Source organism: Aedes albopictus, chromosome 3 (genome assembly GCF_035046485.1).
Source record: "Aedes albopictus strain Foshan chromosome 3, AalbF5, whole genome shotgun sequence".
Classification (NCBI taxonomy): domain Eukaryota; kingdom Metazoa; phylum Arthropoda; class Insecta; order Diptera; family Culicidae; genus Aedes; species Aedes albopictus.
The window spans coordinates 81818726-81834665 of record NC_085138.1 but is presented as its reverse complement, the minus strand read 5'-3'; the positions used below and the strand labels follow the sequence as shown (position 1 = coordinate 81834665).

At 39.3% G+C, this 15940-nt stretch overlaps 2 protein-coding genes across 3 annotated transcripts in view; one reads left to right on the top strand and one right to left on the bottom strand.

Moving 5' to 3' along the window:
* The first annotated feature begins 12988 nt into the window (after nt 1-12988).
* The window catches only part of LOC109413884 (large ribosomal subunit protein eL13), a 258035-nt gene continuing 255083 nt past the window's right edge, over nt 12989-15940 (top strand). Inside the window, exon 1 of the mRNA XM_062842377.1 lies at nt 12989-13001. The gene's annotated coding sequence lies outside the window, so the exon portion shown is untranslated. The remainder of the gene's footprint in view (nt 13002-15940) is intronic.
* Nucleotides 15353-15940, bottom strand: part of LOC109413880 (CLIP domain-containing serine protease B4) — a 105151-nt gene continuing 104563 nt past the window's right edge. For both annotated transcript variants that reach the window (XM_062856609.1, XM_062856610.1), the window contains exon 5: nt 15353-15836. In XM_062856609.1, the coding sequence (XP_062712593.1) occupies nt 15508-15836 (329 nt within the window). In that variant the 3' untranslated portion in view covers nt 15353-15507. The remainder of the gene's footprint in view (nt 15837-15940) is intronic.

Here is a 15940-nt window from a genome sequence, read left to right as displayed (position 1 = left end):
GAATCGTGGTAGAATACAGAGAAATGCGATTTATATTTAGAAAGTTATAGTGATCCATTTCTTAGGTGACCCATCCTGCCCCCACTTACCATATAAGAAGAGCTTACGGCTTAAAAGTTCAATATAGGGTGCACTGTATTGCGAATGACCGATAAATTGGGGTATCCAAGAGTAGATATGTACTACTTTCAGTCCTGTGCCAATGTCCCAATGTACCATTTGGCGGTACAAAGGACTAATGTTAAAGATCCTAGGCGATTGTCCACCATCGCCTTGGGCTGTGATCTGTTCATTTTCCTTGGACTTATTTTGTATCTTTACTGTGATGTCCTGCTGGTATCTTTCCACGCTTCACATGGTTTCGTGACTGAGACGGTCGAATTTTTTTTGTAAAGAGATGCTTATAATTCATTGACCTGCTTAAGGATATTCTTCTTCTTTATCTTTTTTGAACATAACGTCTCCACCTGGGAAGTAGTATGCTTCTCAGCTTAGAGTGGTCTATGAGCACTTCCACAGTTATCAACAGAGAGCTTCTTCTGCAAAACACTGGATGTCTACATCGTGTGGCAGTGGCAGGCACAAAAGAACGCAATGCCCAAAGAAGTCAAGTAAATTTCCATTACGAAAAGTTCCTGGACCGACCGGGTGTCAGCATGGTAACACTAAGTACACTTCGGCTTAATGGGCCCTGTAAGGTATTGAAACAGTTCGTGTTTAGACTTCGAGCGAGTCGGTCGATAGTGTCTCTAGCGAAGTGCTCTAAAACTGCTGTGTAGCTGAGGCTACTGATAACCAAAACCCCCTTTTGTTCAGTTGAACAATAAGCGATATATTCGTATAAATCGGAAAAAAACGGAAAGAAAAGCAATATGGAGGAAGCTCGTGCAAATTCCATGCGAGTTTACTTTTCCATTTTCCATTTCATGAAGGTTAAGATGAGCTTGAGTCCGGCACATCTGCTCTCGATGTACAAGGATCCTAGGGAGAACTGTTTGTTCATTAAGTTCAAGACAGAGGAACATCTCAAGGCCGCTCTGCTGCGTCTCCCATCTGCTATGGATTTCGATTACAGCAAGTACGAGTCGACAAGGGTAACGTTTTCTGCTGCGTCTACCGTGTTCAGGTATGTCCGGATTTTCAATCTCCCTCCGGAGATTGACGACAGAGAAATTTCATCGGTGCTGTCCAAGTATGGTGTTATACAAAGGATGGTCAGGAAAAAGTATGGAGCAGAGACGGGATTTCCCATATGGACGTCAGTGCGGGGTGTTCATATGGAAATCAAAAGCGACATTCCAGCGACACTGCACGTGCGAAATTTCCAAGCACGTGTATTCTACGAAGGATTGCAAAACAAGTGCTTCCTATGTGGCAGCACAGAACACCGTAAAGTGAACTGTCCTAAGCGTGTGAACATCAACCAGAGGCTTGATGTGACCGACTCAGCGTCGGAAACCACGTGTGCGCCTACATCTAGTTCGGGGGGAACATCAACGAGTGCGATGGTCGACGCTCCAGTACCAACGTTCAGCGAAATCACCTCTGGACGATGGCAGGGCCGGCCGATGAAGACAAAAGTTCCAGAAAACAATGGAGGTATGGTTGTTTTGAATAAGCTTCTATCGTCGAATGATGGGGAGCCTTCAGGTAAAACGAGTAGCATGGTGAGTGCTACTGAAGCGAGTGGTATACCGAAATCGGACAGTGTATGTATTGATGGCGTGGGTAGTTGCTCAACGAGCGACCGGTGTGTTGAGTCGGGAGCGATAGCTGAACACACTGAAGTAGCTAGTAGTGGTGGTAAAGTATCGGATGAGTCCGTCGACCACTCTGCGGTAGAGATGAGCGATAGGGACAAGTGGTGAGTTTCAGATGGTAGGGAAGAACAAGAAACGCGGACGTGCGTTGTTCAAGAAAGATAGCAGGTCAGCATCCGAAACGTCATCAGACTCGGATAAAGGGGAAGTACAGACAATTGCAAGGCAGCCTTTTGGCATTGCAATGAGCCAAGGAATCCTAACAAGGGGTAGATCTAAGAAAATTATTATTGAGGGTAGTGAAAATAATTCTTGGTAAATATAATTCTTGGAAAGCCTTTTCGTCGTATTGCGCTAGTAGAGATAATTGGTGGAATTGTGTATTCAAAAATAAAACGAAACAATTCTTTAAATCCGAGAACTGGTCAAGAAATCAACAGGGAAGCAAGGAAAAATCATATTTTTATTCAGTTTCAAACGATTTACACAACAGACGATGTCGTGGAGAAGATGTTCTTAGGGATATGAAAATTGTCAAGTCAAGGTTAATGGAGATAGAAAACGAGAGAATGAAATATTTTTGCAGTACAGTTCCAGACTACTCAATGGCTCAAAAGGTAAACATAAGCATTTTCCAAGTTTCTTCCCAAATACAGAGATACTCTAAAGCAGGAAATATAAGGCTTGTGGATAGGAATGTGATCACAGGTGATGTAGTTAGATTAAAACAGATTATTTTTGATTATTTTTCAACGCAGTTCGAAACAGAAAACATTGTCAATACACCCCTTAACTTAGAAGATGACCCCCTTAAACCATGTTAGGAAAAGTTTAACAGCTGAGCAGCAAAGGCTTTTGATTCGATTCGGGTTGAACTATGAATTTTATATAAAAAATTTCGAAATCGTTAAAGAAGAATTGATTAACATATTCAATGATTATCTTGTTGGAGCTGAACGCCCTCCCAGACAGTTTTCAGCCGGTGTAAACACTCTTATTCACACAAGAGGCAGTAAACATCATTTAGAAAACTACAGGCCTATTTCTTTTGAATTGTGACTATAAATTGTTTACCAAGATCATAACTAATCGCATATCACCCTTCTTGGAGGATTTATTAAGTGCAGGTCAGACAGCGTGCTTACCACAGAAATCATGTACAGACAATCTTAAAGATATTCGTAGGATTCTGCTTCGCTCAAATGACACATTAAGGTTTAAAGGTGCCTTGGTTAGCGTAGATTTACAGAAAGATTTTGACAAAGTTGATCATAATTATCTTTGGAAAGTGTTGAAAAAATTTAATTTACCGGAAATGTTGATCGAGTGTATTCAAAATTTGTACAGAAATGCATATTCAAAAATTCAATTTAATGGGTTTTTAACTAACGACATTAAAATTAATTGCTCAGTCAGGCAAGGATGCCCGCTAAGCATGTTATTATTTGTACTTGTATTTGTATTATACGTTGAACCACTTCTTTGTAAAATTAACAATAGCATTTCAGGTGTCCTTATCTACGATAAGTTCATCAAAACAATTGCTTATGCAGATGACATAAATATTTTTATCAAAAACGATGAAGAGTTCGATTTGCTTATACAAATTTTACACTCCTTCGAATCGTTTGGGAAAATTAAAGTAAATGTTGATAAATCCGCGAACATGAGATTTTACAGATGCGTTTTAGGCCCACAACAGATTCCAGAGGTAAATTGCCTTAAAATATTCGGAGTTCAGTTTTCATCTAAAGTAGCCAGCGTTATCAATAATAATTATGATAGGATAATACAAAATGTGAAGCGAATATTGCAGGTACACAGTATTCGAAACCTAAATTTATGGGAAAAAAGTTGGTTTATCAATGCCTTTGTGTTGTCTAAATTTTGGTACTTAGCGCAGGTGTTTCCGCCCATAAAAAGGCACATTGCAGAAATTAAGTCCTGTATCGGAAAGTTTTTCTGGTCAGGTTTTATATTTAAAACCAACAGAGAACAACTTTACTTAGACTATGACCAGGGTGGACTACGGCTAGTAGATCCAGAATCAAAAACAAAAGCTCTGTTTATTAAAAATGCATTGGAATTCCCAATTCATCCGAAGAATACATCATTAAAAACTTGAAAACACAAAATTTACCACTCGCGTTTAAAGGATTGATCGTTGAAACAAAAAAGATAAAAGAAATGTCTGATATAAGTACTACAGCTTCAATTTACAGATACTACATTTCACTGAAAAACATTATTCCAGCAGTAAGATTTGATTACCCTACCATTCAATGGGGCATTGTTTGGAAAAACCTTAACTATAATTTCATTTGCTCTGAAGACAAATCTACATGCTTTGCATTTTGGAATAATATAATATCCAACAAGGAGAAACTCGTGGGATACAATATTGGAAGGATTGATAATAGCGTCTGTGACCAGTGTTCTCTTTCTGATAGTAATCAACATAGATTAGAACTATGCGCTTCAGCTCAGATTATCTCAAACTGGACAAAAACCATCATATTAAAACAGTATAACATTAAATTGAGTAACCTAGAAGATATTCTACATTACGAGATAGATGATTCTAAAGAAAATGAAGAAGCGGCTTTATGGTTAGCAGTTCGGACAATTTCTTTCAATTTAAAACGGTATCCATTACCAAGTTTGTATGTATTTAAAAAAGAAATCCGTGAAATGAGGTGGGAAAATAGAAGTTTTTTCAACCATTGTTTTGGTAGTTATCTTAATATTTGCTAAGAAGTAGGCTAAACATTTGAACTGTAATTGTAAAAATGTAAAACTGTTTTTGTCTTGTTAATAAATATATACAAAAAAAATAGAAGCTCTGATGAATTGTAATATGCTGCGGGTCATAAAATGCCAAACTTCCTAAAAACTTCATCATCGTTCAATGCGTCACGCGTCTTCTCAGTATCCAACCCAGCAACCATTATAACGACGATGACGGTGACATAAGTGCACATTTTCTTCAAATGACGTAACTTTTACTTCTAAACTATGTGCGTTATCGTGATGTGGTTTTCCAGTTAGGTGTGCATAGCTCATCCTTGTCGCTTTTGTCAAACGCCACTTTACCGGTGTTATGTGAGTATCAGCAAACTTTATACCCGGGTCATCACCGTTGTGCTCCCGTGTGTAAAATGTCATTTTGCAGAGATATGCAAAATAAACATTATCCGGAAAACGCAGTGAATAACTTCTATGGTGCTTATGCAAGCAGTCAGTGACTATTGCACACGTTGCGTTGGTCGTCTGACGGCTGATTACGAAATGAGCAATCTATCAGCATACCCAATAAAGGCCATCTCTTCCGAAGGAGAGGCGGCACTCACGTGCGCATACTTATAAGTTGTCACCCAGACGAAAAAAGGTTGTGACATTTAGCAGAAAATTTATAAAATACCAAGCATCACCAGTAGGTAGGTACATATGCAAAATAATAGAGATGTAACCGCATGCAACGCGGCTCGATTGCCACCACACTGTCCACTGGAACTGCTCGGTGCAGTTTTGCAATGATGTGATTCGTACTTACGAACTGTTGCATGAATAATGTCCACTAGGTACCTACGTGACAAAGGCTAATTGATATTGCCCGTTGTGAAGATTTATAGATTCCAACGCAAACAAATGATTAGGCTCATTTTCAGCGTAGGTGCGTTATAAATGTTTGCTTACAATGCAAAACTATTACCACATGTGTACCTAACAACACAGCGTAAAATATTCACCAGGACGCGGTCTGGTTTTATATCTGTGGACCCACGCAAGAAAAATCCACGCAACTAATTTTCGCGCAGGAGTCTAAACAGGTGGAATCTCCGCAATAGCTGATTGACGATTGGCAGCATCTTGTCCGAAAGGTGGAGTTCATGATGCGGTTGCATAAGTTTGAGTCTCATATATCTAATGGTCGCTGGCTGTACGGACCCGTATGAAGTTGATCATAAACATTAACTTCTTTTTCCCGATCAGCCTGGAAAGATGTATAGCGTACAAGGATGGGAACACTCACTTGCAAAGAGTTACACTCACTTGCAGTTTTCTCAGCTTAAAAGCGTGCAATCAAAAAACGATGTATGGACGACTTTTGCCTTGGGATTTTGTCTAAAAGTTTTCCGAACAGAGTAGGGATCGCACACGCATATCGAAGTCGTGAGGGAGCTGTGAAGGCAACTCTCCACGAGGTGAATGTAAATTACACTCACCTCGTGGAGAGTCGCTTTCACAGCTCTGTTACGACTTTGGGATTCGTGTGCGACCCCTACTCTGTTCAGAAAAGTTTTAGATAAAATCACAAGGCAAAAGTTGTCCATACATCGTTTCTTGGTTGCACGCTTCTGAGCTGAGAAAATACCAAGTGAGTGTAACTCTTTGCAAGTGAGTGTTCCCATCCCTCATAGCGTAGGTTGGCTAAGAATAGTACTACAAACCACCTCCCTATCAACCAGATTCTTATTTTCTTCATAGTTCTTTATGTGTTGATAGCGATCGTCATCGTTTCAAAACTAATCGATATTGATCGACATTGGAATACTCTCACTGGTTGACCAGGCTGTTCCAGCGAGGAGTCCCCTATTTAGGTGACCCCTAACCCATGGTGTTATGTTTACCGTGCCTAGGAATGAATGGTTACTGGGAGTCCAATAAAAACCTAACTGCAAACGAAGTCTGTGGAATACCAGGGTGTCCTGCACAGGATTTTGCACTTAATGCGTTAACCTTGTGTTTTTTTTTTCAAGACAATCAGCTGCCCTTCTTCCCCGACATTAAAGTAGAAAAGAGGTCCAGAAAAAACTTACTTTGAACTTTTGAGCAGAGTTCAATTAAAATTTAACCGTACTCTCCAAGCAACACACATGTCATATAAGAGTTATGGCAGCGCTAGTTTTGGTTGTATAGAAGTAAATTTGACGTAATTCAAACACAATGTTAAAATTACGTCAAATTAATTTCTATACAACTAAAATTTGCGCTGTCGAAACTTTTATATGACATGTGTGTTGCTTGGGTCATGATGAACTTTTGCGTGCCTCTAAAGCTCAAATAAAGTTCAGTTGGACATATACCAACAACTTGAAAAGTTCCGTTTTGAACTTGTTTCGTACTTGTTTTTAACCTACTAAATATTAACCGTACCAAAAGTGAACTTCTTTTGAATTTCGGCGACAGCGGAGCTCGGGAGAAGTTCTCATTCAATTAAATCACTCGGAAATCGAGCTCAGCAGCAACAGCCTGTGTTAATTTCACAAGTACACTTTGTTTCACTATGATATTTCAACGTACTTACTTGTAATCAACGCAAAGCATCCGTATTGTGTGGCTCAAAGACCCCCGCAGCGGACAACTGTTCCAGCTCGGATTCCGCCGGAGTTTTTTTGGCTGTGCATAATTTTTTTCCAGCTTTGCTGGATGTTTCCAACCCCGTCTCACTTGTCACTGCAGCGCGCCGGTAATCGACGCGATCGTAGTCACTGTAAACCAAGCTGCAAACTTATAATCTTTTCTGAAAGTCGATACACTGGCCCTAATTTATTGATTTGCACTGCGAACCACAACAAACTGAAACTATCAAACTGTGCAAGTTCACAAGAAGTTCCACGCCACGTGAACTTCTTTCAAACTTTTGACTTCAAAAAGTATTCCAAGTTCAGAGAAAGTTCACAGGCGAACCTGATTGAGCTCTACTAAATGATATCAACACATTGAGTAAAATCTCACAGTGCCTAACAACACTTACATGGAGTAGTGGTTGGGCACCGGCTTTCAAGGAGGAGAACCCGAGTTCTAATCTCAGTAAGTAAAAAACATCAAAAATTATTTCAAGGTATTAGTCAATTTGGATTCCACATGAACTAATGTCTCTTAATAATAAATTACTTTTGAGGACTAAACACATTTTTTTTTTCATGTTTTCGTAGCTTATTTTTAAGCTGAATAGCGTTCCTTTCAGCGACACAAGTGGACTTTTTGTGAATTCAAGTTTGGTTAATTACTTAAAAAGTGAGCTGAATAGAATGCTATTCATCTTCAGAATAGCTGATTAAGCCCAAACATGCTATTTTATCCGAACCTTTGGTTGCTTGGGAGTCGCGCGTTTCAATCTTGAAGCTAAATAACAGGAAGCTTCTGGAGTTATTTTCCCTTTAAATAAAACATGTGCTCAAAATGGGATCAATTGTGACCCATTTTTGAAAAATACATCATAAGACATGCCTCCATAAAACACAATTTTGAAAACTTTAGCAATAATTTAAAGTCCTTCTGTTGTGTATAAACTTGCAATAGATGTTTACATGCCATTCTGTACAAAAAAATGGATCTAGTTTTGTGTTTTTTCTTAATGTTACAGGCAAATTAAGAAAAAGGGATCAAGTCTCCCCAGTCTCCCCTATTGTTTCGCAATTCGATTTACACAGTGTATTCTGTGTATCTTCGCCTTTGGCGTTTTCCAAACGATACCGATCTGGTTTTATTGCTGCTGTTCTTTGGTGTGCTGTAATTGTAAAGAGTTTCATCTTGCCTAGTTTGGGTAGTGGCTACCGTTGGGATAGCTCAGATCAATCTTCAGCATAAAAAAACAGCACCGATCAATCTTTGCAGACTTATGCAAAATGGTACAGTTCAAGTGGCTTTAGTACAAGACCTTGGAACCATGGATTCCCATAGGCATTTGACCAGAGATTTGAGTGTTTTTGGATATCTAATTCCATAGAAACGCCACCCCCAGGAATTCCCTCAGAAACTCTTCTTGGGATTCTTTCAGGAATTCCTCTTGGACTTCTTTCAGAAACTTCTCAAAGAATATATCCAGGACTTTATCCAAAAATTGTTTAGGGATTTCCTTTGGAATTCCTCTTCGGGTTACTTCCAGGATTCCTCCTGGGGTTACTCCAGGAATTTCTCCAGTGATTCTTTCAAGAGTTCCTCTACGAACTCTTCTTAGGATTCTTTCAGGATTTGTCCAAGAATTCTTTCTGCGATTTTTTCAATACTTCCTCCTGGGATTTCTTCAGAATTTCTTCTTAAGATTCCTCTCGAGCCATGGTCTCCAAAGTGCAGCCCGCGAGCCTCACGAGATTTCCAGATTTCCATGTTGTGGTAGAAATATTTGTGATGTTTCTGAAGGAGGTTGTTCTTCACCCGGAAATATTAAGCATAACTGATAAAATGTTTGGAATATCAATATAAATGTTGCGATACAAGCAATTGAAAAAAAAAAACTGGCCTGAGTACCTCCAGGAATTCCCACAGGTATTCCTCAAGTAATCCTTCCAGGAATACCTCTAGGAATTCTTCCAGGTGTTCCACCAGAGATTTCTCCAGAAATTCCTCCTGAGATTCCTCCTAGGAACTGCTCCAGTGGTTCTTCAAGGAATTCCTCCCGGAATTCCTCCTTCCTCTAGGCATTTCTCCAGAAATTCCTCCAGGAATTGTTCTATGCATTCCTTTAAGAACTCCTCCAAATATTCCTCCAGGATTTGCTTCAGGTATTGCTCCAGGAGTTCCTCCAAGGAAACTGGAGGTTTGAGTCGCCTGTTTGGATGCACTGAATTTTGAATTTCTTGGCTATGCTATGCAGTCAACAGCTTCTTGAAACGATAGCGGTTTTAATTCATCCCGTTATCGAATTAAAACCGATGACGTTCTAAGAATTTGTGTCAAGAAGTTTGTTGATTGCATAGTCGAGAAATTCAACAGTCAGTTCCTCCTGGTATGCCTCCAGAAATTTTTGGGATTTCTCTCAGAACTCGTTATAGATCCTCCAGGAGTTCTTCCATGAATTTGTTCAGAAGTTCCTCCAGAAATTTCTCCAAAAATTGCTTCAGGGATTCCTCCACGATATCCTTAAGAAATTTTTCAGAGAAATTCTCCCAAAAGTCGGTCAGAAATTTCTCCAGGGATGCATCCAGAAATTCCTCTAAGAATTCCCAACTCCGATTTCTCCATAATTTTCTACAAGGATTCCTCCCAGAACTCTTCTCGGGATTCCTGCAGAAATGTATTCAGGAATTCATTCAGGATTTCCTCCACGGAACTTTCAGAAGTTCCTCCATGGATCCCTCCAGGAATTCATCCTGAAATTCTTCCAGGAGTTCCTCCAGAGTTTCTTCCAAGATTTTCTTCAGGCATTCCTGCGTGAATTCATCCAGGAATCCTTTCAGAAAGTCTTCCAGGGATTTATTCAGGAAATCCGCCTGGAATATGTCCAAGGATTTCTCCGAGAATTCTCCCAGGGCTTTAGGAATTCCTTCAGATTTTTCTCTTGGGATCTCTTAAAGAACTTATTCAGGGGTCCCTTCAGAAATTTCTTAAGGATTTCTTAACCGTACCCAAGTAACATTTTAAGTTTTGTTCGGCTCTACAAGAGATCTTCATGACCAATTTTATAAAACTTGCAATAAAACTGAATCATACATCAAAACCTCTTGATAACCTCTTTAAGAGCATCTTCCGGCTAAGTGGACCACTCTCGGAGAGGTTTTGCAAACCGCATTAAGAGTAGCAATAAACCCGGTTTAAAACCTCGTTTAAAATTCTCGATTGTTGTTTTTTTTTTCAACAAAAACTATGACAGCTCAAGATGCAGAGAAGCTTCTTCGATGACACGTAAAGTTCAGGAGGATACATCATTCGTAAGTAGAAAGCGATAATTTCAAAGCAATATTTTAGTAGTTATTGTGCTGGTAGGCTTATGCGCATTCAAATTTACCGTGAATATTGGGGTTGCAGAATCATAAAATTAATGCGCTTCGAAAATAGTGAATATTATCATCTTGGAATGAAATAAATCAATTTGTGAATTTAGTAAAACTATGTCGAATCACAAGAAAACTCAGCAGAGAGAGTTTATTTATGTGAGCATGTTATGGAAATGGTGGCAAACTATCAATTCATTGCTAATTTGAGCAAAATTAACTATTTTCCATTCACGTTAGCTAATTCTTCAATATGGCGACAACCATAATCAGCGAGAATAAAACGAAAGCAAGTTTACTTTTATGATGACCGCAATAAACCTAGCAGTGTCGTAGTTCTGCTTTTCCATCAACAGATGTCGTTACTAATCGAACGGATCGCCATCTGTTGAGAGTTTTAACAGTTTTATTGTGGTAATAATGATTACCAGAAGGTTTACATATCGGAAAGTTTTGTTTACTCTTAAAATCTGTCTTTATGGATATCTTCAAGTATACTATAAAACATTTTATCAATGGTTTTCATAAAAGCAGTCATAAAACTGTGAGTTTTAATTATTGCTGTAATAAAACCCTAATAAAAATCAAAGAAAACCAATCAGCAATGAAATTGTTACTTGGGTAGTGTGGCCAGCAAAAAAAAACACCCGTAGAATGCCGGCAGGGTACCCGGGTACCCACGAAACTGAAATGATCATATCTCTTCGTCAATTTTCCATCGATTTTATTTTTTTTTTTTTGGCTTATTCAACTCACAAACTCATTATCTATCGATATAGTATTTGGTTAGACCGGTCCGATCACCGTGGGTGCCGGGAAATGCAGATTTCCGGGCTTATGTTTTTATACAAAATAATGCTTGGAATTTTCGGTAGGTGGGTGGCAATATCGGTATCAATCATCCTAAAATTGCTTCAGCATATAGTATCTGACCAGCCTGCGATCATAAAACGTGTTGACTTTATAGTTGCGATTTCGGATCAGCCTTCCCGTGGGTCCATGGGTGGCAATGGCCACTATACGGTATCCTAGGCTCAACAATGTGGGACTTAATATGGTATAAGGACATGCTCCCGAAAATCTGGATTTTCCGAAAACTACAGTCATCAGATCGGCGCAACCACATATTTTCTAGATAGATAATGAGTCATTTAACTCAGAGCCAAAAAAATAAATTTGAAATCGGTGAAAAATGGACGGAAATATGATCATTTCAGTTTCGTGGGCACCCGGGTACCCTGCCGGCATTCCACGTAATTAAAAAAATCAGCGGCCCCTCCCCCCCGATCCTCCTCACTTGGAAGTTCGGTCAACCCCGTTAATAGAGATATATCCACGAGTTCTCAGATCTGGCAGAGTTTCAATTTCCTACTCTCAATAATCATAAAAATATCGAGAATTGAAATCTAAAAAGGTACCCGGGTACCCTGCTGGCCACATAAGGGTTAAGGAACTATTCCAGCGGTTTGTATAGGAATACTTTACGAAATATGTTCTTCCCTAGGGATGCAAACAGGAAACTCTCCAATAAGTTCTCCAGGAATCCTTTCACAATTAAGGGGGTTTAAAGTTTTTCACTAACTTTCTATGTATGGAGTTTCATAATCGACCCAATTTTCTCCGATTTATTATTATTTTTCTAATCATCATAAAAATAATCCTAAATAAGTTCTCTTGAAATCGCAAGGTTTTTTATATGCTCAGCTCAAAATCGACAAAATGGTCACTTACACTCCTTTGCATCTGGGCCCCTCAATAATCTCCATGAATTCTGTTAGGAGCTCATTCTCGAATTTGTCCAGAAATTCATGAATTCCTTCAAAAATAACATGTACAGCTATTACAAAGGAACTCCTACAGAAATTTGTCCTGTGATTCTTTCTGGAATTCATACTGAGATTTAGTTTTTTTTTTAAGAAATCTTTGATGAAGTTCTTCATTGATTTTTTCAAAAAACCCCTCCAAAGATTCCTCTAAGCGTTTTTTCAGGGATGTTTTGAAAGTCCTTCAGGAATTCTTCCAAAAAATTGTCAATGAACTCCTTCAGAAACTCCCCCGAGAATATCTCCAACGATTGTTTTAGGACTTACCCTAGGAACCCGGAAGCTAGAAACCCTAGGAACTTCACCAGAGACATCCTTCCGAGTTTTTCTTGAAATTTCTCAAAATTCTTGAAAACACCTGTCGTGACCAGAGCTGTCACTTGCCTGCAGCTGTAGGTTCCGGCAGTGAGGAATCTATAAATTCCCTCATTACCGATCAGCTGCTTCATTTACTTACTTTCGACGCTGCGACTGGCAGAGCGCCGAACCAACCAAACCAATTTATCCTGCTGCTCCTGATTTCGTCCGTCGTCTACTGCGTTAGTCTATCAACTAACTCGCGCACAGCTCGGCGCACAGTTTGGGTGAGGAACGCACACACGTTGCCACGTTTTTCTCGATTCTGAAAGTCGCTCAGACTATGAAGCAATGGGCGATCTCGCTAGTAGGTAATAGGGGTGTTAATGTATTTTTTTATCGATGTATATTTTTCTCTTCCATGCCAATATTTAAATCCTACAATTCTTATACATTTCAAAACCGTTATTTTTATACACTAAAACCTCCATTTAGGTAGGATCCATTTAGGTAAAATCTATTTAGGTCCCTCCATTTAGGTAACGTACCTAATTAGAATTTGATTGAGTTCATCGTCATTTCTGACGTCAAACCCGACATCAACCTATCATTCACCTGTTTTTAATTTGGGCACAAAACCCCATAGACCCAACAGTTGTACGATAAAAATTGACCAGACTTTGACACGACATTCAATATTTTTTTCAGTCTGGCGGAATTTTGCAGGGTTTTTCGTGTTTCATGCCCAGCTAGTCATGTGAATGACAACTATGAGCTTAGACCCTGCAAAACCCCCGAAAATGCCCCTGAAGCCCCTCCCCTCCTGAGGGGAGTGAAAGCCCTCTGAAAATCCGCATGACCCCCTTCAGATCTCCTAGTCACTCTCCTTTTAAAACTTTTTTGCAACCTTGTACTCCATTTAGGTAATAAACTGAATCCATTTAGGTAATAAATCCATTTAGGTAAAAATTCTATTTAGGCAGTCCCGACTCATTACCTAAATAGAGGTTTGGGTGTATTATCCAATATCCTATCTCTTATCCTACAACACCCAAAAGTTTTCACTCAGAAATCCCTCTAGCAGTTTCTTCAAGTATTCCAACAGGACTTCTTATAATAACTACTCCAGGGAAACTGAAGAGGCACGGCAGCGAAGATTTTGGTTGCGCTGAAGTCACTGTGACTTACTTTAAACAAATAAGTACTAACATACTATAAGCGCTTTCAGACAATTTTAAAGTTCATATATGATTTCTTACAAAAGTTTTGTAGATATTACAAAAAATACTATTAGCTCAAAAAGAAATAATGCACGAGTCAACCTTTTTTCCCTTCTTGATTTATGGAGTGATCAATCCACGACCATGGCCTTGAATCCATATGATCACCATCGTCGTCATCGACAACCAATCATAAAATGAGGAGCAGGCCTATTTAAGGAGAATTTTATTAAAATCAGCGGTAGCGCTCGAGTGAAATTGATTGAAAAATGGTGATATGATGTTTAGTGAGGCTAAAATATAAACTAGCACTAAAAGTGGAGAAAACTTATTTAGTGAGCACGTCAACATCAACAATAATGAATTATTCAATTATTCAAAACTTCAATAAGAAAATAACTTGTGATTACAACTGGATTGAAAGAAGTAGATTGTGTTTTTTTTCGATTAGGATTAGATTCGTTAACATATCGAGGTAAACAGTTGTTTTTGTTCACTTCTTTCGACATCTATTAAAAAAGCAAGTAATAACAATTAACTACGAGACAGTAACGATTTGATAACTCATAACAAATTATATTTATTTTTTATTGAGCGATTATCCAGCTGGCAATTGGATTAACAACCAGACTATCGACCACACTGACCGTCATCCACGAATGCCTTTTACCGCTTCTACCACAGAGAACCAAACGAATGATAAACCGTGAATGGAAATGTAAGCGAAGAAAATTATGGCTTGGTCCGGCTCAGAGGACGTGGAAAATCTGGGCGGGAAAACAGGCCGTTGCACCTGACATGGTTGCATTTCTAATTGAGGTATGCCACTGCACAACACACTGCACTGCACTGGACTCGAAGGTGCGAACCCAAAACAAAAACACACACGTGATGGAATGGAATGACGACGACGTGCTGGCTGTTGTTACTGCTGATATGCTGGTCTTTCGCCGTCGCCATATGTAGGCACGTGCAACATTGGTTTATGGTGCTTTTACAACGTGTGGACTTCAGCAGCAGTGGATGATATCATGCGAGTGAACAGGAAAATTACCGGTTTTCCCTGGGAAAGCGATTTGTTGGTGTTGATCGGTAGTTACATTGTTAACACGTTTGTCCTTTAACTGGAAATAGGCAACGAGTATTCTTCTTCTTCTTTTACTATATTTCACTAGCGATATGTCTCGAATAAGCAGTTCCACTGTCATTTACCGAGAGCTTTCTTTGCCAATCCAGCATTTGTATAACGTGTGGCCAAATCTAGAAGAAAGGAACAGACTAGAGTGTACAAAATACATTGGGATTACCATTCTGGATTCTCGGAGGAGAATTTCTACCAACACAACACAACACAAGTCCATTGTCAACGAACCCAAGTCGAATGCTTTGCCATGGCACGCCTGCTCACAGCTGTGTCAAAGTCCAGCGTTTGCCAGCCTACCTGCCGTGCATCGTCGTAAACACAACAGTGAAAGCATTGTCTAGATTTGTTGAGCCGTTCTCTAGCCAAATTGTGACATACAAATCCCATAACATTTTTATTTATGTAAATAGATGAAGAGCATTTTTATTCTGGTTTTGTGTATAAATCTAGCTTTTATCTTTTATCTTTATGGTTTTAAGTATTTCTGCCTTGGGGACAGATACAACTTAAAATATCTAAAACTAGTCACTGCTCACATCTCTCCGTTTATTCCATTCGGTTTTCCCGGTTTTCCAACTCAATCTTACCGGCTACCCAATCCAAATACTTTCCGAATCTTGTGTAAACGGCTGGCATTTTCTGGGTACCGCAAGGTGTTGTTCCAAGACTAACGATGCCCACCAGATGCCACCGATTGTTCATGATCATCATCAACGGGCCACCGGAATCACCTTTGCAAGTATCCTTCCCATTGACACCTCCGGCGCAGAGCTGAGTCTCGGTGAAGGTTACATTGGACGATGCAAACGCTTGGTTGCACGTCTCGATTGTCTGCCCCGGCAAGGTAACCTTCATCTTTCGACGACTGGCAAATCCTGCGATTGGTTAGAATAAGGGTATTATCTTCTATTAGAATAAGGGTATCTCCTTTTTCTACTACAAATTGAGGATCGCATTTATCAACAGCAATAATATTGCA